General features: G+C 60.5%; 1 protein-coding gene across 13 annotated transcripts in view; it reads left to right on the top strand.

Moving 5' to 3' along the window:
• Nucleotides 1-20,094, top strand: part of UNC13A (unc-13 homolog A) — a 37,341-nt gene extending 17,247 nt beyond the window's left edge. For 2 of the 13 annotated variants that reach the window (XM_064396757.1, XM_064396749.1), the window contains 27 exons: nucleotides 66-207; nucleotides 582-751; nucleotides 1,201-1,316; nucleotides 1,420-1,583; nucleotides 2,318-2,480; nucleotides 4,602-4,670; nucleotides 4,782-4,871; nucleotides 5,021-5,155; nucleotides 5,428-5,561; nucleotides 6,006-6,091; nucleotides 6,305-6,431; nucleotides 6,511-6,607; nucleotides 6,747-6,890; nucleotides 8,030-8,113; nucleotides 8,331-8,408; nucleotides 8,675-8,763; nucleotides 8,849-9,001; nucleotides 9,121-9,244; nucleotides 12,653-12,691; nucleotides 13,645-13,674; nucleotides 14,709-14,765; nucleotides 14,958-15,038; nucleotides 15,160-15,307; nucleotides 16,361-16,417; nucleotides 17,680-17,772; nucleotides 17,849-18,008; nucleotides 18,292-20,094. In XM_064396757.1, the coding sequence (XP_064252827.1) occupies nucleotides 66-207; nucleotides 582-751; nucleotides 1,201-1,316; nucleotides 1,420-1,583; nucleotides 2,318-2,480; nucleotides 4,602-4,670; nucleotides 4,782-4,871; nucleotides 5,021-5,155; nucleotides 5,428-5,561; nucleotides 6,006-6,091; nucleotides 6,305-6,431; nucleotides 6,511-6,607; nucleotides 6,747-6,890; nucleotides 8,030-8,113; nucleotides 8,331-8,408; nucleotides 8,675-8,763; nucleotides 8,849-9,001; nucleotides 9,121-9,244; nucleotides 12,653-12,691; nucleotides 13,645-13,674; nucleotides 14,709-14,765; nucleotides 14,958-15,038; nucleotides 15,160-15,307; nucleotides 16,361-16,417; nucleotides 17,680-17,772; nucleotides 17,849-18,008; nucleotides 18,292-18,580 (3,119 nt within the window). In that variant the 3' untranslated portion in view covers nucleotides 18,581-20,094. Of the gene's footprint in view, nucleotides 1-65; nucleotides 208-581; nucleotides 752-1,200; nucleotides 1,317-1,419; nucleotides 1,584-2,317; nucleotides 2,481-4,601; nucleotides 4,671-4,781; nucleotides 4,872-5,020; nucleotides 5,156-5,427; nucleotides 5,562-6,005; nucleotides 6,092-6,304; nucleotides 6,432-6,510; nucleotides 6,608-6,746; nucleotides 6,891-8,029; nucleotides 8,114-8,330; nucleotides 8,409-8,674; nucleotides 8,764-8,848; nucleotides 9,002-9,120; nucleotides 9,245-10,661; nucleotides 10,872-12,652; nucleotides 12,692-13,644; nucleotides 13,675-14,708; nucleotides 14,766-14,957; nucleotides 15,039-15,159; nucleotides 15,308-16,360; nucleotides 16,418-17,679; nucleotides 17,773-17,848; nucleotides 18,009-18,291 lie in introns of those variants that run through there. The other 11 variants (XM_064396760.1, XM_064396754.1, XM_064396761.1 and 8 more) reach the window with 9 other exon arrangements.
• Nucleotides 20,095-22,445: the final 2,351 nt, after the last annotated feature.

Here is a 22,445-nt window from a genome sequence, read left to right as displayed (position 1 = left end):
TTAGTGTGGCTGCAGCACTGACTTATCTCTGTCTGTTCTCTCTGCCATGCTGTGCTGTGCTGCAGTGGTCTGTGCCCAGGGCCTGCAAGCAAAGGATAAGACAGGTTCCAGTGACCCTTATGTCACTGTCCAGGTTGGAAAGACAAAAAAAAGGACTAAGACTATCTACGGCAATCTCAACCCAATCTGGGAGGAGAATTTCCATTTGTAAGTTCACCCCCTGTCTCCCCATTCCCCTCCCTGGCCACTCATGGTTGTACAAGCCAGTCTGTGCTGGCTCTTGCCATGTCCCAGTAGGGTGGGGGGAGCCAGCTGGGCCTCATCCTGCCCCCATTGAGGTGCTGGGGTCCCTTGGGTTCTGTTTCCTGCCATGAGGGTGACTCTAGGGGCTGATCCAGGCTGTGCTGGGGCTGCCTGGCTGTGGCACAGAGCCCGCTGGGAGGGGATTGGTGCCCCCTCATCTGCTCTCTTCCCCAGTTCCTGCTTTGTGCTAGTCCCTTTTGTTTAGGGCAGCAGTGATGGGGGGTAGCTGGAAAGGTTTCACTGCTCATGCTGGGGCTTGCCCTTTGTCACCTCCCCAGCGAGTGCCATAACTCCTCTGACCGCATCAAGGTCCGAGTGTGGGACGAGGATGATGACATCAAGTCCCGCGTCAAGCAGCGCTTCAAGAGGGAATCCGATGACTTCCTGGGCCAGACCATCATCGAGGTCCGCACCCTGAGCGGGGAGATGGATGTCTGGTACAACCTCGGTAAGCAGCACAGCCTGGGACCCCCGCCCTGGGCTCAGGGGGTGCCACATCCTGCTCTGCCTGGGACCCCCTGCCCTGGAGTCCAAGGGGGAAGTGCTGCCCGCCATGGGCTGAAGGCTATTGCAGCAGGGTCTGCTCTCACAAACATTTAATATCAAAAGCCATCAGGATAAAATGTTTTCCCAGTGGTCATTTTGAGAACCCTCTACCCAGGAGGTTGTAGAACACCAGCCTCCTGCAGAAGGGAAACTGAGGCACAGAAAGGCCATGTCTCTAGCAGCTGGAAATGTGGCCAAATCCCACCCCAGCCTGGCTGCATGCCAGTCAGGTGCTGGGTGTCCCCTCAACCCTGGCCCTGTGCCAGAGCACTGTGCCCCTCTTTGGGGCTGGCAGTGAGCAGGGGTGCCCCAGGAATGCCTCACACCTTGTTCCTCTCCCTGCACCCACAGACAAGCGCACAGACAAGTCTGCAGTGTCAGGAGCCATCCGGCTGCACATCAGCGTGGAGATCAAGGGTGAGGAGAAGGTGGCTCCCTACCACGTTCAGTACACCTGCCTGCATGAGGTGAGCAGCCCAGAAAGGCACAGGGGGCACGGCCCCCTCCCCAGCAGTGCCACTCTGCCACTACCTGCCCCGGGGAGCTGACGGGACTCATTTCTACCTCCAGAACCTGTTTCACTTTGTGACGGATTTGCAAAACAACGGGGTGGTGAAGATCCCCGACGCCAAGGGGGATGATGCGTGGAAGGTGTACTTTGATGAGACAGCACAGGAGATCGTGGATGAGTTTGCCATGCGCTATGGGGTGGAGTCCATCTACCAGGCCATGACGTGAGTCTCCTGCCCCCATTTGGCTCAGAGGGGCTGCACCCACCCCCCAGGTGGAGGGTTACTGTCCCCATCTTCCTCTCCTGCTGCCATTGGCACTCATCTCTCTGCCATGGATGCAGACTGGCCCCAAACATGTGCACCCATCCTTCCCCTTCCCAACCTGCTCTGGCACAGCCTCATATCAAGCCCCATGTCAAGTTTGGACACCACAAGATTAAAAGGATCTAAAACTGTTGGAGAGTGTCCAAAGGAGGGACACGGAGCTGGGGAAGGCTCTGAGGAGCGGCTGAGGGCCCTTGGCTCGTTCAGCTGGAGCACAGGAGACTGAGGGGAGGCTCCTGGGGGCTGCAGCTCCTGCCCAGGGCAGGCAGAGGGGCAGGGGCTGAGCTCTGCTCTGGGACAGGGCCAGGAGCCCACGAAGGGCTGGAGCTGTGGCAGGGCTTGGCATGGAGCTCAGGGCAAGGCTCTTGCCCCCGAGGGTGCTGGCACTGCCCAGGCTGCCCAGGGAATGGTCCCGGCCCCAAGGCTGCCAGAGCTCCAGGAGCGTTTGGACAGCGCTGCCAGGGCTGCTCAGGGTGGGGCTGTTGGGGTGGCTGTGCAGGGACAGGGGCTGCCCTGAGCATCCCTGAGGGTCCCGTCCAATTTGGGATGCTCCGGGATTCAAAGACTTTTACACCCAAACCCTGCATCCCCTCCCGTGGCCCTAAACCCTCAGCTGCCACTTGTGTCCGTAGGCATTTTGCCTGCCTCTCCTCCAAGTACATGTGCCCCGGCGTGCCGGCGGTGATGAGCACCCTGCTGGCCAACATCAACGCCTACTACGCGCACACCACCGCCTCCAGCAACGCCAACGCCTCCGACCGCTTTGCCGCCTCCAATTTCGGGGTAAGTCCCATGGTACGTAAACGCTCTTTTCTTTTTCTCTCCTTTCTGTGGGAGGGGGTGGGGGGCTCGGGAAGCAAAACGAGCTGTGCAAAACACCCCACTCCAAACTGCAGACAGGCAGCAGTGGGGTCAGCCCCTGCTTGCCCCAAAAGTCATCCCTGTATTTCAGGAAGGAAAAGAGCCACCACCTTCCCAGGAGAAGGGCTAAATTTGCTCCTCTATTTATTATGGGAGCCTGAGCAAACTGGGTGGCAGCGTGCCAGGACAGAGGGCCAGCCACCTTGGTGGCAAAATCAGAAGCATGGGGCCATGACCCACCCCTGCACTTCATGGGGGGTCTTGCACAGCCTCGTGTGCTTTGGGGGACCCCAGCCTGCCGCAAACTCAGCCGGTTGTGCCAGCACCACTGACTGCCAAGTGAGGCGAGTTTGTGGCAGGGCTGGGTGCCCCTCGGGGATGTGGGCGAGGAGGGGCTGAGCCCTCACCTCGGCTCCCCACCCGTGCCATCCCAGAAGCAGGAAATGGTCGCTCTGGGTGTGCATGGGTCGAGCCAGGGTCAGTGCCCAGCCCCGGGTGCAGCAAGGTGCTGGGTAGCCAGGGACACAGCCAGGGCCGAGCACAGCTCCGGGCAGCTTTGGCTCACCTCCACGTTCCTGTTGCAGGGGGTAGCTAGAGCCGAGCGAGCTGTGCCTCCGGATCACGAGGAGGAGGAAACCAAAAACCCGCCTTTTCTCTAACATGGAGGATTTTAAAAACTTGTCTCTTTCTCTTTTTTAGAGAGCCTAAGGCTGGGTGCTAAAGTGCCCGGCCGTGTCGCTTTAACGCTGAGTACCCGTCGTGTCCAGTGTTAGAGTGCTGCTCCTTGGGTGTTGGGGACGCACGGCCCGGCCCAGGGCCCGGCTGGGCCATCCCCGCCAGCGCCGAAGGTTTGCGGTGGCCAGCACAGGCTGTGGCCATGGCCGAGCCATGGACTCGCTGCCCCTCCACCCCCGTGCTCTTATCCCAGGACTCGGACGCTGCTCCGGACTCTCCAGAGCCCTGCGGGTCAGCCCTGACCCGTACAGCCAGTGCTGAGGGGGGAACCAGGGCTCTCGTGGCAGGCCCACATGGCTGTCCAAAGCCTCTCCACCAGCAGGAACACATAGGGAAATGCTCCCCAGCAACATTGTGGGGTCAATATTGGAAAGAAATTCTTCCCTGTGAGGGAGTGAGGACTTAGGTTGACCTGAGAACATCTGTGTCTGTCTCATCCCTGGAAGTGTTCAGGACTAAATTGGACAGGGCTTGGTGCATCCTGGGATAGTGGAAGGTGTCCTTGCCCATGGCAGGGAGTGGAACAAGGTGGTCCTTAATGTACCTTCCAACCCAAACCAGTCTGGGATTCTATGATGAGCTGCTTTTCCATCAGCTCTGACCCCTGATCCAATCCACAACCCAAGATGGGATTTGCATCCTTCTGCCCTGTGCTCCCTGGGGGGAGCTGGGCTGAGCTGAACTACAGCCCCTCAGCCCCAGTGGAGACCCCACACACGGGGTGTTCCCTGCCCATGTCCCTTGATGCAGCCCAGTGGGGTGAGTGAGGAGTCATGGAAATGTCCAACTCCTGGGGCCAGCCTCAAGATGGGCAGCCACTGCACATCCTTTCCCTGCCCTTTTTCTTGACCTCTTGGAAAGCCCCAGTCAAGGGGCTACTGTTCCTGCAGCCCCTCTCCCAACTCTTGTCCTGAGCCCAGGCTCAGAGGGGTTCCAGTGGGCAGGGCAGACAGAGCAGCTTGTCAGCCTCCCAGCTGACACACAAGGGACACGTGGTGTCACCTCTCCATCCTGAACAGCACCTGGCATGGCCACATGTGCCCCAGGAGCTGCTGAGGGCTTTGAGTGAGCCCCAGCCACCAACAAGGAGATGCTCTTCTCTGCAGGCACGTCCTGCCCATTCAGGGCTCAGAAGAAAGGCAGGCAGGCAGGCAGGCAGGCAGGCAGGCAGGAAGGAAGGAAGGAAGGAAGGAAGGAAGGAAGGAAGGAAGGAAGGAAGGAAGGAAGGAAAGGGATGAGCTGAGAGCAAAGACAGACATGGGCGGGGTCGGTCCTGCCGCCTTTCCCCTGTTCACCTGCCCCCGGGGCGTTTCTCCACAGAAAGATCGCTTTGTCAAGCTCCTGGACCAGCTGCACAACTCCCTGCGCATCGACCTCTCCATGTACCGGGTAAGGTGCCTGCCCTGCCTCAGTGTCCCCACCTGAAGCAGCCCGTGGCTGCTCCCTCACCCTCACTTGCCCTTGTGAGTTTTGAGGGCTACTCCCCTCTTTCCTTTCCAGAACAACTTCCCTGCCAGCAGCCCCGAACGGCTGCAGGACCTGAAGTCCACAGTGGATTTGCTGACCAGCATCACCTTCTTTCGGATGAAGGTACTGCTGGGGCCCTGCTCACCCTGTCCCTCAGGGGGTCTGACTGCCTTTGGCCCTGCTTCTCTGTGGGTTGGGGTTGTGCTGGCCTGTGGTGCTCCTGGGTGGGTGTCTGGGGGTGCTCCAAACACCACCCCCTCCCTGCACACCAGGTCCAGGAGCTGCAGAGCCCCCCACGAGCCAGCCAGGTGGTGAAGGACTGTGTGAAGGCCTGCCTCAACTCCACCTACGAGTACATCTTCAACAACTGCCATGAGCTCTACAGCCGCGAGTACCAGACAGACCCGGTGCGTGGGCAGGGGGGTGCTGGGCACTGACCTCCCCACCCCATGCTCTCCTCCTTTTCCTTGTGCTCCTGCTCCCTCTCCAGAGTGCTTAGTCCTGTGCAGAACGATCCCCAGGCCTTGGAGTTTGAGCTGTGGGGTTGAGATCAGGACAGACAAGAGGGGATTGCATGGGGCCTCCAGGGTATTCCCTCCCGCTCCCTTGTTAGCCCTGACAAAAACTTGAGCCCTGCACTGGTGTGACCAAATTTTCCACTGTGTCCCTGCCCCTCCAGACTAAGAAAGGTGAGGTGCCCCCCGAGGAGCAGGGCCCCAGCATCAAAAACCTGGATTTCTGGTCGAAGCTCATCACCCTGATTGTCTCCATTATTGAGGAAGACAAGAACTCCTACACACCCTGCCTGAACCAGTGAGTAGGTGGAGTAGGGAAGGGGACACTGCTGTGCCCACAGAGGGTGCCCACGTGGAGGCAGTAGGATCTTGAGGCCTTTGGAAGTGGTTTTAACATCCATTCTACAGATGGGAAAGCTGAGGTTGCTGGGAGGTGTGTGAGGGATGTGTATCCACGTGGAGGGCTGATTCACCCTGTGTTCATAGCCTCAAGCTGTGCCAGGGGAGGCTCAGGTTGAACATCAGGCAGAATTCATGGGGAGGGTGGTCAGGCATTGGATGGGGCTGCCCAGGGAGGTTTGGAGTCCCTATCCCTGGAAGTGTCCAAAGAAGGCCTGGATCTGGCACTCAGTGCTTTGGGCTGGGTGGCAAGGAGGGCATCATTCACAGGTTGGATTCAATGACCTTGGAGGTCTTTTTCACCCTAAATGATTCTGTGATTCACACTCTCCTCTCACCCCAGGTTCCCCCAGGAACTGAACGTGGGGAAGATCAGTGCTGAGGTGATGTGGAACCTCTTTGCTCAGGACATGAAGTACGCGATGGAGGGTGAGTCCCACCTGCCACCCTGAGCCAGAGAGGGGTGAACCAGGCAGGAGCTGTCCTCAGCTCACACCTCCCCTGTTCCCTGGGCAAACCCATTTCATCTCCTCATCAACACCCCCTCCAGAAGCACTTCCATCTTTTTTCCCTGGAGCTGCCCCTGGGGAGCAGCCCCAGATGTGGGACTCGGAGTGAGCCCCAGGCCCTTTCCCCGTGCAGAGCACGAGAAGCACCGCCTGTGCAAGAGCGCAGACTACATGAACCTGCACTTCAAGGTGAAGTGGCTGTACAACGAGTACGTGACCGAGCTGCCCTCCTTCAAGAGCCGCGTGCCCGAGTACCCCGCGTGAGTGCAGCCCTGGGGCCGGGCAGGGGACTGCCACCACGAGGGCTGCTGGCCTCACCACAGTGGGTCTCTCTTGCAGCTGGTTCGAGCCCTTTGTCATCCAGTGGCTGGATGAGAATGAAGAGGTGTCACGGGATTTCCTGCACGGAGCGCTGGAGCGGGACAAGAAGGATGGGGTATGAACAGGACTGGGGGCGCAGTCTCGGAGGAGAGGGGCTTGTCCCTTGATGCCCTGACTGTGGTGTCCCAGTATGTCCTGACTGGGGCCAAAATCCCCCCCACACATCCTGCTGACACCTCATCTCACCCCTACAGTTCCAGCAGACCTCGGAGCACGCGCTCTTCTCCTGCTCCGTGGTGGATGTCTTCTCCCAGCTCAACCAGAGCTTTGAGATCATCAAGAAGCTGGAGTGCCCCGACCCCCAGATTGTGGGGCACTACATGCGGCGGTTTGCCAAGGTGGGCACCTGCCAGGGCAGGGGTCAGCACCACTCCTGGGACCCCAGTGCCAGCCCTGGCTGGGGCCCCTGGGCTCCCTGTGCCCCCTCCACCCAGCTGTGGGCAGCCAATATGCTACCAACCCACCCTGGGACACTCCCAGCTCTGCTAGCACAGGATATTAATTAATTCATTATAAGAGATGAGTTATTTGCTTAATTAATATAGATTAATTAAAACTGGCTTGCTGCAATACAGGAGGGAGTTAAATGCAGGCTTGGTGGCTGTTGCCTTCACAGCTGTGCTGGAGCAGCCCATGGAGACCAGTTGTGCTGGATCTGGCTTCCAGTGGCTGTGCTCATGTGGCTCCTGGTGCATGAACATGAGCCAGCTGTGCCCAAGTGGGCAAGGAGGCCAATGGCACCTAGTACTAGTCTGTACTAGCAATGGTGTGGCCAGTAGAACCAGGGCAGTGAGTGTCCCCCTGTGCTGGGCACTGCTGAGGTCTCACCTCAAATCCTGGGGTCAGTTTGGGGTCCCTCATTACAAGAAGGACATTGAGGGGCTGGAGCGTGTCCAGAGAAGGGAACAGAACTGGGGAAAGGTCTGGAGCACCAGGAGCAGCTGAGGGAGTGGGGAGGCCTGGAGAAAAAGAGGTTCAGGGGGTCCCTTCTGGCTCTGCACGACTCCTGACAGGAGGGGGCAGCTGGGGGGGAAGTTGAGCTCTGCTCCCAGGGAACAGGGACAGGATGAGAGGAAATGGCCTTAAGTTGTGCCAGGGGAGATTTGGTTGGATGTTGGTAAAATTTATTCATTGAAAGGTTTGTCCAGCCCTGGCACAGGCTGCCCAGGGCAGCGGTGAAGTCACCATCCCTGAAAGTGCTTAAAAAACATGTGGATCTGGCACTTGAGGATGGTTTAGTGGTGAACATGGTGGTGGTGCTGAGGTGATGGCTGGAGTTGAATTTTTAGGGCTTTTCCAACCTTAATGATTCCATGATTCTGTGGTCCATGAGGCCAGAGGGTCTGGGGCTCCCTGTATGTATCCAGATAGGAGGTTGTTTCACTGCTGTTGGACTCACTCATGGTTTCCTTCTCTCTGTCCTTACCCTTTCTTGCTGCTGTCTGGGTGTCTTCCTTGGTGCCCTGTTTGGCTGCAGACCATCAGCAATGTGCTGCTCCAGTATGCTGAGATCATCTCCAAGGATTTTGCCTCCTACTGCTCCAAGGAGAAGGAGAAAGTGGTGATGTATCTCCCTTTTGCTGTCCCCACATGTCACCTCAGCCCCAGGATGGGTCAGTCCCTTCCTGATGGCAGTTCCTGACACACTGTCAGGGTGGCTTCCCTGCCATCCCTGTCCTCATGTCCCCCAGTGCAAGGTGGGAGGGTCCTGGGGCTGTGAGCAGCTGTCCCAGACATGTTTATTGGTGCTGACCCCCCTCTCCATCCCACCCCTCCAGCCCTGCATCCTGATGAACAACATCCAGCAGCTCCGTGTCCAGCTTGAGAAGATGTTTGAAGCCATGGGTGGGAAGGATGTGAGTATGGAGGGGTTCCAGGAGGGAGCCCTGTGGGGGTTAGACCATTCCCTTCCCCCCTGAGGTAGCCCCATGCCCAGTTCCCCAGTGCTGGGAGTAGACCCGGTCCTCACTCCTGTGTGGGGTCACCCCATGGCACCCTGCTCTCCCACTGTATTGGACTGGGAAGGGCTTCACCCTGCCCAGGGATGCATTTGGGATGCAGAAACTTCCCTGAGGGCTCGTTCAGGAACCCTGTCAACTTCAACAACCTCTTCCTCCTGCAGCTGGATACAGAAGCCAGTGATATCCTCAAGGAACTGCAGGTGAAACTGAACAACGTCCTGGATGATCTGAGCCGAGTCTTTGCCACCAGGTACAGCTGGGTGAGGGGGCAGGGCCGTGGGCAAAGGAGAGCTCTGGGGGGATATGCTGAGCTGCCTGCACGTTGTGGCCCCCAGTTTCCAGCCACACATCGAGGAGTGTGTGAAGCAGATGGGTGACATCCTGAGCCAGGTGAAGGGCACCGGCAACGTCCCCGCCAGCACCTGCAGCAGCGTTGCGCAGGACGCCGACAACGTCCTGCAGCCCATCATGGACCTGCTGGACAGCAAGTGAGTGTGGGGGCAGCTGGAACCCCCACCCTGCCTCTCCTGGCCTCGTCAGGCAGTGCGGGGGACCTGCAGAGTCAGGGTGACACAGGAGGGGTGACACGTGGGGTCTCCTCCCGCAGCCTGACGCTCTTTGCCAAGATCTGCGAGAAGACGGTGCTGAAGCGGGTGCTGAAGGAGCTCTGGAAGCTGGTGATGAACACCATGGAGAAGACCATCGTCCTACCCCCACTCACAGACCAGACGGTGAGCGATGGGCAGAGGGACCAGGGACCCTGAGACACAGGTGGCTGAGTGGGGCCAGTGTGGGACATGGCTGGCCAGGTGCCCTCAGTGGTGTGTGAGAGGGTGGGGTCTTCACTGACATTTCCAAACCTGTGTCCTGGCCAGGGAAAAGATGGAAGAGAGATAGGTCATCCTTGCTCCAGAACCTTCTTGGTTGGCTTTGGCAAAGGACCTTCCTGCCACCTCCATTGTGGCATGAAGAGGGGACACTGGCCCTTTCTTACCCATCCTTCCCTCAGAGCTGGGACAGCATCCCATGCCACACTGATCCACACTGGCTGTGGGCATGCTCCCTGTGCCAGGAGGTGAATCCAGGCGCTCCTGGAGTGTGGGGAGATGCTGCCTGTTCACCTTGCTGAAGGGCTGGGGGTTTCATGAGGATGGGGGGACATGTTCCCCAGCAGGGCTGAGCTGTTCCTTGCTCCTGGGGGATTTAGGAAAGCAGAGCAAACCCAGGGAATGGTCCCTCTCTGAGGCTCCATATCACATTGCTCTTTGTCTGCCCACCCTGCACCTGAAGCTTCCTGAGGTGGTTCCTTCAAAGTCACACAGGAAAGGGTGACACTGAGTGCTCTCCAGCAGCCACACACATGTCACTCGTTGGTGGCTTTTGTCACTGTTACAAAGATGGGCTCAGGCTCTTCCTTGGAGTTCCTGGAGCTGTCAGCCTTCATGTCACCTTTCTGGGACTGTGGAGCTCCTGTGCTGTGTCTGTGAGGGACAGCACAGTGGTGACATGTCAGCCCTCAGTGGTGCCACCTCACTGTCAGTGTGTCACAGCCCTGAGCCTGGCTCAGGTCAGCCCCACATTGCTTCTGACTGGGCTTGGCCAAGGGTGGCCAAATCTCACAGGGATGCTGGTGCCACTGAGTCCCAGTCCCCATCCCAGTGTCCATTCCAGTCTCTTTCCAGCCAGGCTGTGGAGACAGTGGGGTCTGTGCTAGGGCACAGGGTGGGCATGGACACGTGGCTCTGTTGGGTGATTTTCCTGAGGGCAGAAAGTCCCCGGAGAAAGCTGTGCTGGGACAGGTCCCATCCTGCCCAGGTGTCCCTGGGTGCCAGCCCACAGGGACAGGCTGGTGGTTTGGGGGTCCATGTCAGAGCCAAGTGTTGACTGGGGTCCCTGGAACTGAGCCCCCCTGGGGCAAAGCCCCCCCCCCCACAGTCAGGAGGGCCTGGGCAGGTGAGGAGGGGGCTCCCCGGGGGCTGTGGAGGCCCGCGGTGCAGTGGCAGGGCAGTGACACTGAGTGCTGTGGCAGGGGGACAGCCGTGGCCCGGCTGGGGGTGGGGGGCAGCCAGGGGAGGATGGAGGAGGCGGGGGCCGACACTCACGTCACGGTTGTTCTCTCCAATTGCTCCTCTCGCCTCTCAATGGCAGATGATTGTAAGTACGGCAGCTCCCTGTCTGTCTGTCTGTCTGTCCGCTCTGTGTCGGTCCTGGCCTCGCCGGTTCTTGTCTTGTGTGGCTGCCCGTGCCCTGCCCACACCCTCCTTCGGCTCCTGACCTGGTGCAGCTCCTGGTCCCCGCCCCTGCCTGGCCCTGGCTCCTGGCCGGCACAGCCAGCCCCTCCGGGATGTGGTGGGTGGAGAGGCCTTGGACAGATTGGCAGTGCCGGGATATGACTCACACGGGGGAGTGACGGGGTGGTCGGGGACGGTGATGGCAGTGCCATGTCATCGGGGACTGCCAGACCTGGGCTCCGTGCTGAGGGGAGGAATACCGCGGGAGGCACGAGCGGGAGCGGTGTGTGCCTGCAATCAGGGCTGCTCGTCCTTTCCCTCGTGCCTCAGTTTCCCCTCGAGGCCCTGCCTGGGGTATGGCTGTGATGGGGGCAGAGGTTTTCCCTGCCAGGAGGAGGAGGAGTCTCTCGGGGACGCGGCGGTCCCTGGCCCGGGTGCTCGTGGCACAAGTTGTGAGGCTCCTTCCCGGGTCGGGATATGGCCCTGGGAACCTGGACTGCCGGCTCCCTTCTCGGCATTGCTGCTGGGTCCTTGCATGGCTTTGACTGAGCAGTTTCCTTCTGTTCTCTTCTGACCAGTCTGTGGCTGTGGGTTTATGACCCTGGGGGCAAGGGAAGGGCAATTCCCCCCCAGTCCTGTCCCCACCCCTGTTGTGACCCAGGCACCTGTGCAGGAAGAGCAGCGGGAGCCAGCTGCTGGGTGCTGGTGCCAATCCCTGCAGGGACAAATACCCCTCTGCTGTCCCCCAACACTTTTTGTGTCCAGCAGCAGCATCTGGGGAAGCCTTGGGGGCAGCCCAGGGCTGAGTGTCCCCTCAGATCTCATGAGGACCTCATGGGGACCTCGTGGGAGCCCCATGTCCCAGCTTTGCTGAGGCTCTGGGGGACAGAACAGTGTCAGCTCTGCGTGGTACAAGCACCTCTTGTTCACCCATCACCCTGTGCCAGGGCCAGAACCCCTCCTATGTGGCCATACCTGTGCTGCTTGTTCCTTCTGAGGCTTCCCAGCCAGCTGACTCCATGTTCCCCTCTCCTGACTCCAACAGTCCGTGCTGAGAGCCGAGTTCATCCCCCCCATGGCACTGTGGCTCATTTCACACAGTTCCTCTTGCCTGGATCAGTGTGGGGCTGTCACTGGGCCAGTGTGGGGCTGGGACTGGCCAGTGTGGGGCTGATACTGGGCCAGTGTGGGGCTGGGACTGGCCAGTGTGGGGCTGATACTGGGCCAGTGTGGGGCTGTCACTGGGCCAGTGTGGGGCTGGAACTGGCCAGTGTGGGGCTGACACTGGGCCAGTGTGGGGCTGATACTGGGCCAGTGTGGGGCTGGCACTGGGCTAGTGTGGGGTGACACTGGACCGTGTGGAGCTGTCACTGGCCAGTGTGGGGCTGGCACTGGGCTAGTGTGGGGCTGACACTGGACCAGTGTGGGGCTGGAACTGGCCAGTGTGGGGCTGACACTGGGCTAGTGTGGGGCTGGAACTGGCCAGTGTGGGGCTCTCACTGGGCCCAGCCGTGCACAAACCAGAGCTCTGCGTGCCAAAGCCAAATCCCAGCTATTCCCTCCCCAGTGCTGGGAGCACCTGCCAGAGCTGAAGCAGGATGTGTGGGGGCACCAGAGGCTGCCCACACACAGCTGGATCCTGTATTCCAGCAAGGATCATCCCTCACAGATTCAGCATCCCAGCAGTTTCCCAGTGTGAGGACAAGTTCTCCAGCAGTGCAACATCCTGCTTTCCAGTGGGGATCCAGCACCCTGATGATACCAGGCCCTCACTGAGTACCCCGGTGGGGACCAGTCCCCCACTGGCTGTCCTTCAGGAGCTCGTGATGTCTCTGCCACCTGTGCCCCTGTGTCCTGTCCCATGCTGTCCCCCCACCCCACACTCAACCTCTGACATTGCTTCTACAGGGCACGCTCTTGAGAAAACATGGCAAGGGGACAGAGAAGGTAAATAGCTGTGGGCTCCATGTGTGTCACTGCCCCGGGGCCACACTCGTGGTCTCACACCCGCCTCTGTGGAGGTCCAGGCTTGTCCGTGCTTCCTCTGTCGTGCTGTCTGGATGTGCTGTTGCCTGTGTGGTGTTGTGGTGAGGTGTGCTGTGCTGTGTGCTGGGGACAGCCCCAGTTCTGTGTGTCCCTGGGGTAGGGAGAGGGGTGTCTGTGGTGTTCAGTTCCCTCGGGGCAGATGTGGGGTGTCACCCATCCCTGTGGGGAACAGTACCCCACAGCCCTCAGCACCAGCTCCCTGTGCATGGGAGACCCTCCACACAACCCCATCCCACTGTGGGGGGCTCAGGAAGAGGAGACCCCCTGTCCTGGGCCTTGCTGGGCACAGTGAGGGCCCCGGGGCTGCTGGGATCCCCTGGATCTCTGAGCCTGCTCCCCCTTCCTTGCTGAGCCCCAGCCCTGCTCCAAGGGCTTTCTCCAGCACCTGGGCTCTTGTCCTGTCTGGGTGCTCCTAGCACAGGGTGGGGGCCCAGCAGTGACCCCAGCCTGCTCCCCAATTCCTGGTTCTTGGGAAGAGCCATGCCAGCATCCATCTGGGCAATGCCTGCGGCTCCCCCTCCTCTCCTGGGGGACACTGGCTCCTGCCCAGTTTGCTGAGTGTGCTGGGTGAGCTGATTCCCTCTGCTCTCCCAGCCCCAAATGGGGTGGGGAGCAAACCTGCCCGTCCTCAGGAGAGACCTGGCACACTCATCTCAGCTTCACCAACGTGGGCACGGGGCTGAGCCTTTGCAGCTGTGAGCTGGTGCCCAACCAGCAGCACCAGCAGAGAGCTGGGCAGAGCCAGAAGAGAGTACAGGGCCAGAGCCCTCATGGCCAGGGGATGTGGGGGGCCTGGAGCCGCGGCTGAATGCTGCTGGGGCCACCAGTAACTGTCCCTTGCTGTTCTCTTCCAGAGCAGGGTGAAGCTGCCCAGTCACACTGAAGTAAGGACATGGCTCTTCTGCTCCCCACTTGGCACTGCTCTCTCCCCTTCCCTCCCTGCTGTCCCTCGTCCCTTGTGCTCTGGGTTGGGGACTTGCAGCTCAGTACAGTGTCCTGTCATGCTCTGTTTCGGGGACACCAGTGTCCCCAGCTCCCAGCCTGTCCACTTACTGGGGGAGATGGGAACAGTGAGGGTGGAATTAATGGGACAGAACTGGGTGGGCAGAGGGGTGGGCACAAAGGGTTAATGGGGGCATACCAAATGTGGGCACAGAGGGGCCAGACTCCTGCTGGTTAATGGGAGAGATGCTGAGGTTCCTGTGTTGGGAGGGGCTGGAATTGCTGGTGCTGGGAGAGGGAAGGTAGTGGAGTCTCTGGGCCCCAGTTTATCCAGTTGCACTTGCACTGGAGGAGCTGAGGAGGAGAGTTTGTGCTCAGCCCAGTCAGAGGTGCCAGCCCAGGGCCGTGAGCAGGATCTGCCCGTGCAGGGGGCTGCTGTGCCCATGGGCCCCAGGAGCCTGCCGTGGTGGGGTCAGGCAGAGGCAGCCCGGGCCTCCCACCTGGAGGAAGGGGCTGGGAACGCCCCTGGGGCTGCTGGGGCTGGGCAGGGCTCCGTGTGGCTGTGGGGTACAGCCACGTCCTCCCGTGCCCGCTGTCCCTCGCTCTCTGCTCCCACCGTGTCCGACGTCCGAGTGGTCAGTGCCCTGCTGTGCCAGGCCCTGCTGGGTGCAGGAGCAGGTGCTTGGAGCACAGGAAGCAGCATGGGACTCTTGGGCCGAGCTGCTTGTGCTGAGCAGAGCCAAGGATGACGCCAGGGTGGCGTCCTGCCCTGGGGTCCCCAAGCCTGCAGCCTCCCCAGCTGTGCTGAGAGCTTGGGGCTGCCAGCCTGGTACCTGTGTCACCTTCCTGCTGTCCCCTGGAGCCTGGAGGAGCCCCTGGAACTGCAGCAAGCTTCTGGCATGACGTGCCCAGCCTGGCCATGCCACCCCAGCCTGGCTGCTCACTGGGGCTGTCCCTGTTTCTTTGCTCTCTGCAGGGCACACAGATGATTTTCAACGCGGCCAAGGAGCTGGGGCAGCTTTCCAAGCTGAAGGTGAGGGCTGGGGGGCTGGGCTGGGGGTCACCGAACTGAAGGTGAGGGCTGGGGGGCTGGGTTGCTCTCTGTTCCAGGGTGAGTGCCAGTGCCACTGCTGCCAGGACCCCACCACTGCCCCCTTGCTGGCTGGGCTGGGCTGGGGGCAGCAGGTCCTGGTGCTGTGCTGAGAGCAGGATCTGTGTCCCCCAGGACCACATGGTGCGTGAGGAAGCCAAGAGTCTGACCCCGAAGCAGTGTGCTGTGGTGGAGCTGGCACTGGACACCATCAAGGTGAGGGCACTCTGGGGCATTTGGGGTGCCCGCAGGGCTCTGACCCTGAGGCCCAGGCACAGGGAGCACTAGGGGGACCCTCTCAGACCTGCTGAGCATCCTGAGGCCTTTCCCCCTCCAGCAATACTTCCACGCTGGCGGCGTGGGGCTGAAGAAAACGTTCCTGGAGAAGAGCCCTGACCTGCAGTCGCTGCGCTACGCCCTGTCCCTGTACACCCAGGCCACAGATCTCCTCATCAAAACCTTCGTGCAGACCCAGTCGTCGCAGGGTAGGACACGCTGCCCTGGCCCTGCTGTGCCCCCTCCTCCCCAGGCTGCCCCGCGGCCAGGACCCACCTTGGCTCTGTCCCAGGGGGCTGGGGGTCCCAGCCAGGCTCACGGTGGGGAAGAGAAGGGTGGGGAAGGAAAGGGCTTTTTCTTCCCGTGCTTTGCAGGTGAAGAGGGGCCATGGTGCCCAGCAGCAGCAGCCTGGCACTCCCCAGTTCCCCACCAGCAAGAGCAGTGGGTCCCCAGTGCCAGGGCATTGCTGGACTGGCATGGAAATGGGGCCTGTGGGAGGGGGGAAGGTCACCTCTGGCCAGGTGTCACAGTGTTTGTCCCCTCTGGATGGCCCCAGGCACCCAGCACTGACAGGGTCCGGATGCTGTGCCAGGGCCTGTCCTGGGCATGCTGGATGCCCAAGCCCCTGATCTGGGGTGCAGTGCAGGATGCTGGGCACTTTCCAGGGCAGGATCAGCCCTCAGCTCTAAATGCTGCCCTTTATTCTGTCCCTTGGCTGCTGGAGGAGGGCCCTGAGCTGCTCGGTGGTGGTCACGGGCCACCGCAGGGTGCCCCAGCCAGGCTTGTCTGCGTCCTGGGGGAGTGGGACGTGCGTTTGCTGTCCGTGAGTCTCCTTCAAGGGACGTCTGTCCTGTCTGTGCCTCCTGTGCCAGCCATGTCGGGGGCGTGGGGTTGGGTCTGGTGGGTGCCAGCACCCCTGGGTGTACCCTGTCCCCAGGAGCCCACACTGGGAGCTGGGGGTGCCTGGCACTCCTGTGTCGCTGCAGTGTTGTCCGGGTGCTTGGCCGTCAGTCTGTCTGCGAGATCTGATCTCTCTTTCTCTTTGTTTCCCCCCCTCCCTCACTGTTCCTGTTCCCCATGCACGTCATCTCCTTCCTTCTCTCTTTCTCATCTCCTTCTCTTCTTCATCTCTTTCCTCCTCCCTTCTTTTGCATCTCCTCCCTCCTCTCTTCGTTGTCATCTCCTTCCTCCTTCATCTCCTTCCTCCTCTCTTTGTGTACTCTGTGCCGTGTCTCTGTCTCTTTCTCTCTCCTTCCCACTAGTTCATGGTGGGAAAGGGATTAGGTTTACCCTTAGTGAAGAGGTTTATCCTGAGAAGGGTACGTGTGCTACTCGCCCGCCCCTGCACCTGCCTGCCGCCGGCCTGGGCTAGTAACAGTCCCAGCACTGGGGTGGCCTGGGGACCCCCAGCATCGCCGGCCTTGGGGACCCCCAGGATGGGCAAACTGCCACTCCAGGGCTGCTCTGGGGGGAGTTTGAAGGAGCTGTGCTCAGCCATACTGACCACCCCCAGAGCGGGTCGGGGGCTGTCCCTGTGGGAACAGGGGTGTCTGCCCACACGCTCTGGGCACCCCACATTGTCCCCAGCACTGCTGCACCCACCGTGACCTCCCCCTGGGACACGTGGCCCTAGGGGAGGCCATGCCACCTCCTGTGCCCCTCCTGCCCATCCTGCTGCCCTAAGGACCATTACTAGCCCTGCTCCGGCGCGCTCCGTCTGCCTGTCCTGGGGCGCAGGGAATGAGCCCCCCGCGGGCCCTGCTTGGCCTCCATCACACCCTGCTGGGGCGGGGGCTGCACCCCCGCTTGGCCTTCCATGCCCAGCCCCCGTCCCCACCCGCCATCGCCTCCATCCCGGCTCAGCATGCGGGGCGGGGCCCGGGGGATGGAGGGGGATGGAGGGGGATGTGCCTTCACCAGCCCCGGCCCGGCCTGGCACCCTCACTGACCCGTGGGGACATGTCCTCCTTCCACTGCTCTTCCCAGCCCGAGAGCTGCCCCCTGAGCCCTGCTGGATCTCTGTCGCCCCATCAGACCCACAGAGCCTGTCCCTCTGCCTTGCACCCCGTCCTTCACCCACGGGTGCATGCACAGCTCGGGAGGCGTGGGGTGGGCTGACCTGTTGGTCCCCAGGCTCGGGGACCCCTGGGCTTGGTGTGGTCCCTGGGATGGAGGGGTACGAGGGGGTGGGTCAGCCTCGAGACACTGGTAGGGCTGTGGCTGCCCTGGCTGGGTGCCTCCTGCCCAGGGAGAGACCATGACACTGTCACCCCTCTGTGAGCATGGGGAGCTGGGCCACTGTCCTCTGCCCCATCCTGGACAGGCCCCTCAGCCCTGCTTTAGCAAGGGGAGGCCCACAGGGGTGGGATGGCAAAGGCAGCGTGCTGCTGGGGGTGTCCTGCCATGTCCATCACAGCTGCTGCTCCCACACTGCTGTGCCTACAACCGTTTGGGACACACCCTAATGCCCCTTCCCACCCATGGTGGGTGACCTGCCTCCTCAGTGGGGTTAGTGTTGGGCAGGGCATGTCAGGAACATTGGGAAAACAGGCACTTCATCTTGTCCCTCTGTCTGCCACAGGCTCTGGCGTGGATGACCCCGTGGGGGAGGTGTCCATCCATGTGGAGCTGCTGACCCACCCCAGCAGTGGCGAGCACAAAGTCACCGTCAAAGGTGGGTCCTGCTGCCCGGGGTGCTGGGTCTGGCAGGTGACAGTGCTCCCTGAGCCTCAGCTGTCCCCTCCTTGCAGTGGTGGCTGCCAATGACCTCAAGTGGCAGACCTCGGGCATCTTCCGGCCCTTCATCGAGGTCAACATCATCGGGCCCCACCTCAGTGACAAGAAGAGGAAATTTGCCACTAAATCCAAGAACAACAGCTGGGCCCCCAAGTACAACGAGAGCTTCCAGTTGTGAGTGGCACCACGGGCTGGGGATGTAGGGACAGGCTGGGGGAAGTGTCCCCAGCACCTGGGGACCTCCAGGGGGCTGCCAGGGAGTTTGTTCATGCCCAATGAGGTGTTTTAGGTATTTTCTCATTGGTGAAAGCAGGGAGAGAGGAGCAGGAGTAAAAAGGAAAAGGCTTTCCTAGGGGTGGGGGTGGGGACAGCAGCCACGTAGGGGCTGTTAGTGGCCGGGCTAGGGGTGAAGAGTGACCCCTTTTGCCAACACTGCCCGTCCCTTGTCCCCCCTCAGCACTCTGGGGACGGAGACGGGCCCCGAGTGCTACGAGCTGCAGGTGTGTGTGAAGGATTACTGCTTCGCCCGGGAGGACCGCACCGTGGGCATCGCCGTGCTGCAGCTGCGGGACATCCTGCAGCGCCCCGGCGGCGCCTGCTGGCTGCCCCTGGGCCGCCGCATCCACATGGACGACACCGGCCTCACCGTGCTCCGCATCCTCTCGCAGCGCAACAACGACGAGGTGGCCAAGGAGTTCGTCAAGCTCAAGTCGGACACGCGCTCAGCCGAGGAGGGCAGCAGTTAGGGTCCTGTGGCCCCCCGCCCTCGCCCCCCGCGCCCGGCCCCTGACAGAATCCTCCAGCCGTGTATAAGCCATAGGAGTGGCCACAGAGGAGTCGCTGCCCGGCGCTGGGGAGGGGGTGCTGTGGCTGCAGTGACAGACCCTCCCCTCCCTCCCCGGCCACCATGGCTGGCTGCCAGCGATGCCGGGCACAGCCAGGCCCCCGTCACACCCCGCAGGAAGGTGCTGGTGTTGGGGGGGCTGCAGGGAGGGGCTGGAGCTGAGCCTGGCTTAGGGGAGCAGTCTGCCCTTCCCCAGCCTGTCTGAGATGGAGGAGCCCCAGTGGTTCATCCCTGAACCTCCACCGTCCCACCCAGCCCCACACCTCAGCGAGTGACACGAGGAAAGGGCTGCGGGGTGTGTGTGTGTCTGGTGCCATGTGCGGGTGTTGCTGAGTGGCTGGCACAGCGTGATGGCCCCTTGTCCCCATCCCTGAGCGTGGCGGTGTGTCCCGAGGGCAGGGCAGCTGCCAGCCCTGAGCACATACGTGTACATATGTAAATAGCTGTACATACAGGGCAGCTGGACAGGCTGTGTCCTGTACCCGGAAGGGCTATTGGGGCTGTTGGGTGGGCAGGTGCAGCCCCCACGGGCCCTGCACAGGGTCCCCTCCCTGGCTGGCAGCAGCATCACCAGGGTCGGGAGCAGCAGGGAGCAGCCCCCGGCCCATATCCTGTCTTCCCTGCCTTGCTGCCACCGTGGGCTACCCCACTGCCCCCCACAAGGTGCCAGGGCTGAGGGTGCCTGAGTAGAGGTACTTGTTCCTCTTTGCTCTGGCCGGTGGGGACCAGCATCCCTGAGCAATGCAGCCCATGGGATCTCCTTGGCGCAAGAAAACCCTTCCCACCCCGGCCCAGAGAAGCCCTCCCTCCCTCCAGTCCCCCAGTAAGCACCAGTTCTGTGCCCCCAGTTCCCCAGTGAGCACCATTTCTGTGTGCTAAGTGGTGTGCATGTCTCGTGCGAGTGCCTGGGAGGCCTGGGTGTGCGGTGCTGGGGTGGCCACCCCAGCTGGCCAGTTTGCCCCGAGTCTGGGGCAGACAGAGGCCTCATGACCCCACAAATCAATACAGCTCTCTCAGCCCCTCCCATCCCAAAACAGGGTACCCCAAATGGCCCCCATGCTCTTTGTCTAGAGGGTTTGCCTGGGACCAGAGGGTTTCACTTTGCTCTCTCGTTTCTGTTCAATGTTTACACCCTTTTCTACCGGCTGCTCCTGCACGGCCAGGCTGGGGCTCGGCCCTGCAGCCCGACCGTGGTGCCCTGGCCCTGTGCCCCTCCCCAGAGCGTCCTGTTTGGCATGTGATTGAACTGACCAATTCTGCTCCTGTAGCACAGTGTCACCGATGCCTGTGTGTCTGTCCCGCCCCCTGCGGCGGCTCCCATGGATGCATGACAGTGAGATGTTTTGCACTATTTTGAATTTTTTGGGCTCTGTAAAAATATTTTATTATAACTGACATTAAAAAGCACACCCTTCACTGTGGCTCCTGTGGGGAGTTGGGAGGGGATGGGTATCTGGGGGCATTCCCACCTCAGTGCAGCACGTCCACCCTTAAAGGGAAAACCAGGGATATCCAGCCTCAAGGATAACCAGCTCCAAGGATATCCAGCTTCAAGGACCAATAGCCCAGGGATGATCCCTGTTGCCACTCAGCCTCCCTGAGGGCACCTTTGCAAAACCAAGGAGAGGTGTTAAATGGAATCTCAGGAACACAGAATCCTGAAATATCCTGAGCTGGGAGGGACCCCCAGGGATGCTCAGGGCAGCCCCTGTCCCTGCACAGCCACCCCAACAGCCCCACCCTGAGCAGCCCTGGCAGCGCTGTCCAAACGCTCCTGGAGCTCTGGCAGCCTTGGGGCCGGGACCATTCCCTGGGCAGCCTGGGCAGTGCCAGCACCCTCGGGCCAAGAACCTTGCCCTGAGCTCCATGCCAAGCCCTGCCACAGCTCCAGCCCTTGGTGGGCTCCTGGCCCTGTCCCAGAGCAGAGCTCAGCCCCTGTCCCTCTGCCTCCCCTGGGCAGGAGCTGCAGAGCTGGCACAGATGTGTCCTGGGAGGTTTTACAGTGCTGATAATTCCCAGGCATGGGAGTGATCAGGGACAGCCAGCACAGCCTCATGGAGGGCAAAGCCATCCCTTGCTGGTCTCGTGGCCTTCCCTGGTGGGGTGACTCCATCAGCAGATAAAGGGTGAGCTGTTGATGGCACCTGCCCGACTTCTGTGAGGCTTTTGACACAGTTCATCAAAACACTTTCCCCAGTAAATTGGATTGATGTGGATTTGATGAACGCAGGGCCCCGATGACCTACAGAGAGCTGGGGCTGTTCCTGGGCTCTGGCAGAGTCCTGCTTCACCCTTGAGAATTGTGGGGCAGCACCAGGCTTTGCCAGAATCATGGAATGGCTTAGGCTGAAAAGGACCTTAAAGCTCAAGTCCAACCCCATCCTTGTTCTTGGGCTTTTTTCCAGTGATCCTTGATGGATACACCCTTTCTTAAGGTTTTCTACATTAATTACCTTTAATCACCATAGTTTCCCATGAGGCTCCTGTGCCTGTGTGAAAAGAGAGCAGAGGTTCCCTGGGAGGCCATGGCAAGACAGGCTGTGCCCCTGCAGCCCAGGGAGCTGCATGGGGAGCAGAGGTGGAGCTGCAGCCCTGGAGGAGCCTGAGCAGAGCAGGGGATGTGCCCTGGGGGAGCCCTGAGCCTGTGCAGAGGCTGTGCAGGGCAGGCCCTGGGGCTGGAGCAGCTCTGGCAGAACCTCAGGAGGTGCTGATGGAGGTGCCTGGAGGCTGGGCCATGGGAGGGACCCCGGGCTAGAGCAGGGGAAGAGGAGGAGGAGGAGGAGGAAGGTGCAGCAGGGACAAGGGGTGATGGACTGAGCACAACCCATGCACAGCTGTGGGGGAGGAGGTGGAGAATTTGGGACAGAAGTTGAGCCTGTGGAGAAGGGAGAGGCGGGGGGAAGATGTTTTGTGATTTATTTCCCATGATCCTCAGAGGGGTGGATTAACAGCAATTTAAACAGTATCATAATTTATGCACCAGCTGCCCACTGCAAGCAGGACCATAAATACAGTCCATGAGAGAGCTGCCCTCAAACCCTGCTCAGTAAATCCAAGCCAAGCTCTGAGTGAGCCTGGTGGTCTCTTGGTCTGTGGGCTCTGGGATGCAATGCTGGGCACTGGAAAACCCAAACCCACCTTGAGTGGGAAAATGGAATCCCTCCCAGCCACCACGACCTGGTGTAAGCAAACTCCTTTAGGCCTGGAGGAGAAAGGCTCCAGGGAGAGCTCAGAGCCCCTCTCAGGGTCTATAGGGGCTCCAGGAGAGCTGGAGAGGGACTTTGGACCAGGGCCTGCAGGGACTGGACAAGGTGAAATGGCTTCCCAGAGGGCAGGATTGGCTATTGCTGGTCCATCTTCCCACCATCAAATCTCACCTCAGTCACAGAGTGGAAAACAGCTGGGTTCTTGAGTTTAAATTCAAGTCCCTCTGAGCCCTGACTCTCATGACACTTCATCCTGCCACCTTCATGTAGCTCCCAGTCCTAAGGTTCCCAAAGCCATTAGAACTCCAGACCAGGACACAGCATTTTCATGGGATTATTTCATCTGCTCCTGAAATACCTCCTGTTTGTGAGGAAAGGGAGAGGCTTGGCTCCGGGAGATATTGCAATTCCTCAGAGGAATGCCTTGAGAGAGGATGCTGGGGCACAGTGTCTAACTGGAACTGCACAGGTGGTTCAGGGAGGGGTGTACAATTCTCTACTCCTGCTCAAGAGAAGCCCAGCTGTGATTAACTGCACCAAACCTTTCTAGAAATGCTGCTG

This window comes from Passer domesticus, chromosome 21, assembly GCF_036417665.1.
Source record: "Passer domesticus isolate bPasDom1 chromosome 21, bPasDom1.hap1, whole genome shotgun sequence".
NCBI lineage: Eukaryota > Metazoa > Chordata > Aves > Passeriformes > Passeridae > Passer > Passer domesticus.
This window is presented reverse-complemented; position numbering and strand designations above follow the sequence as displayed.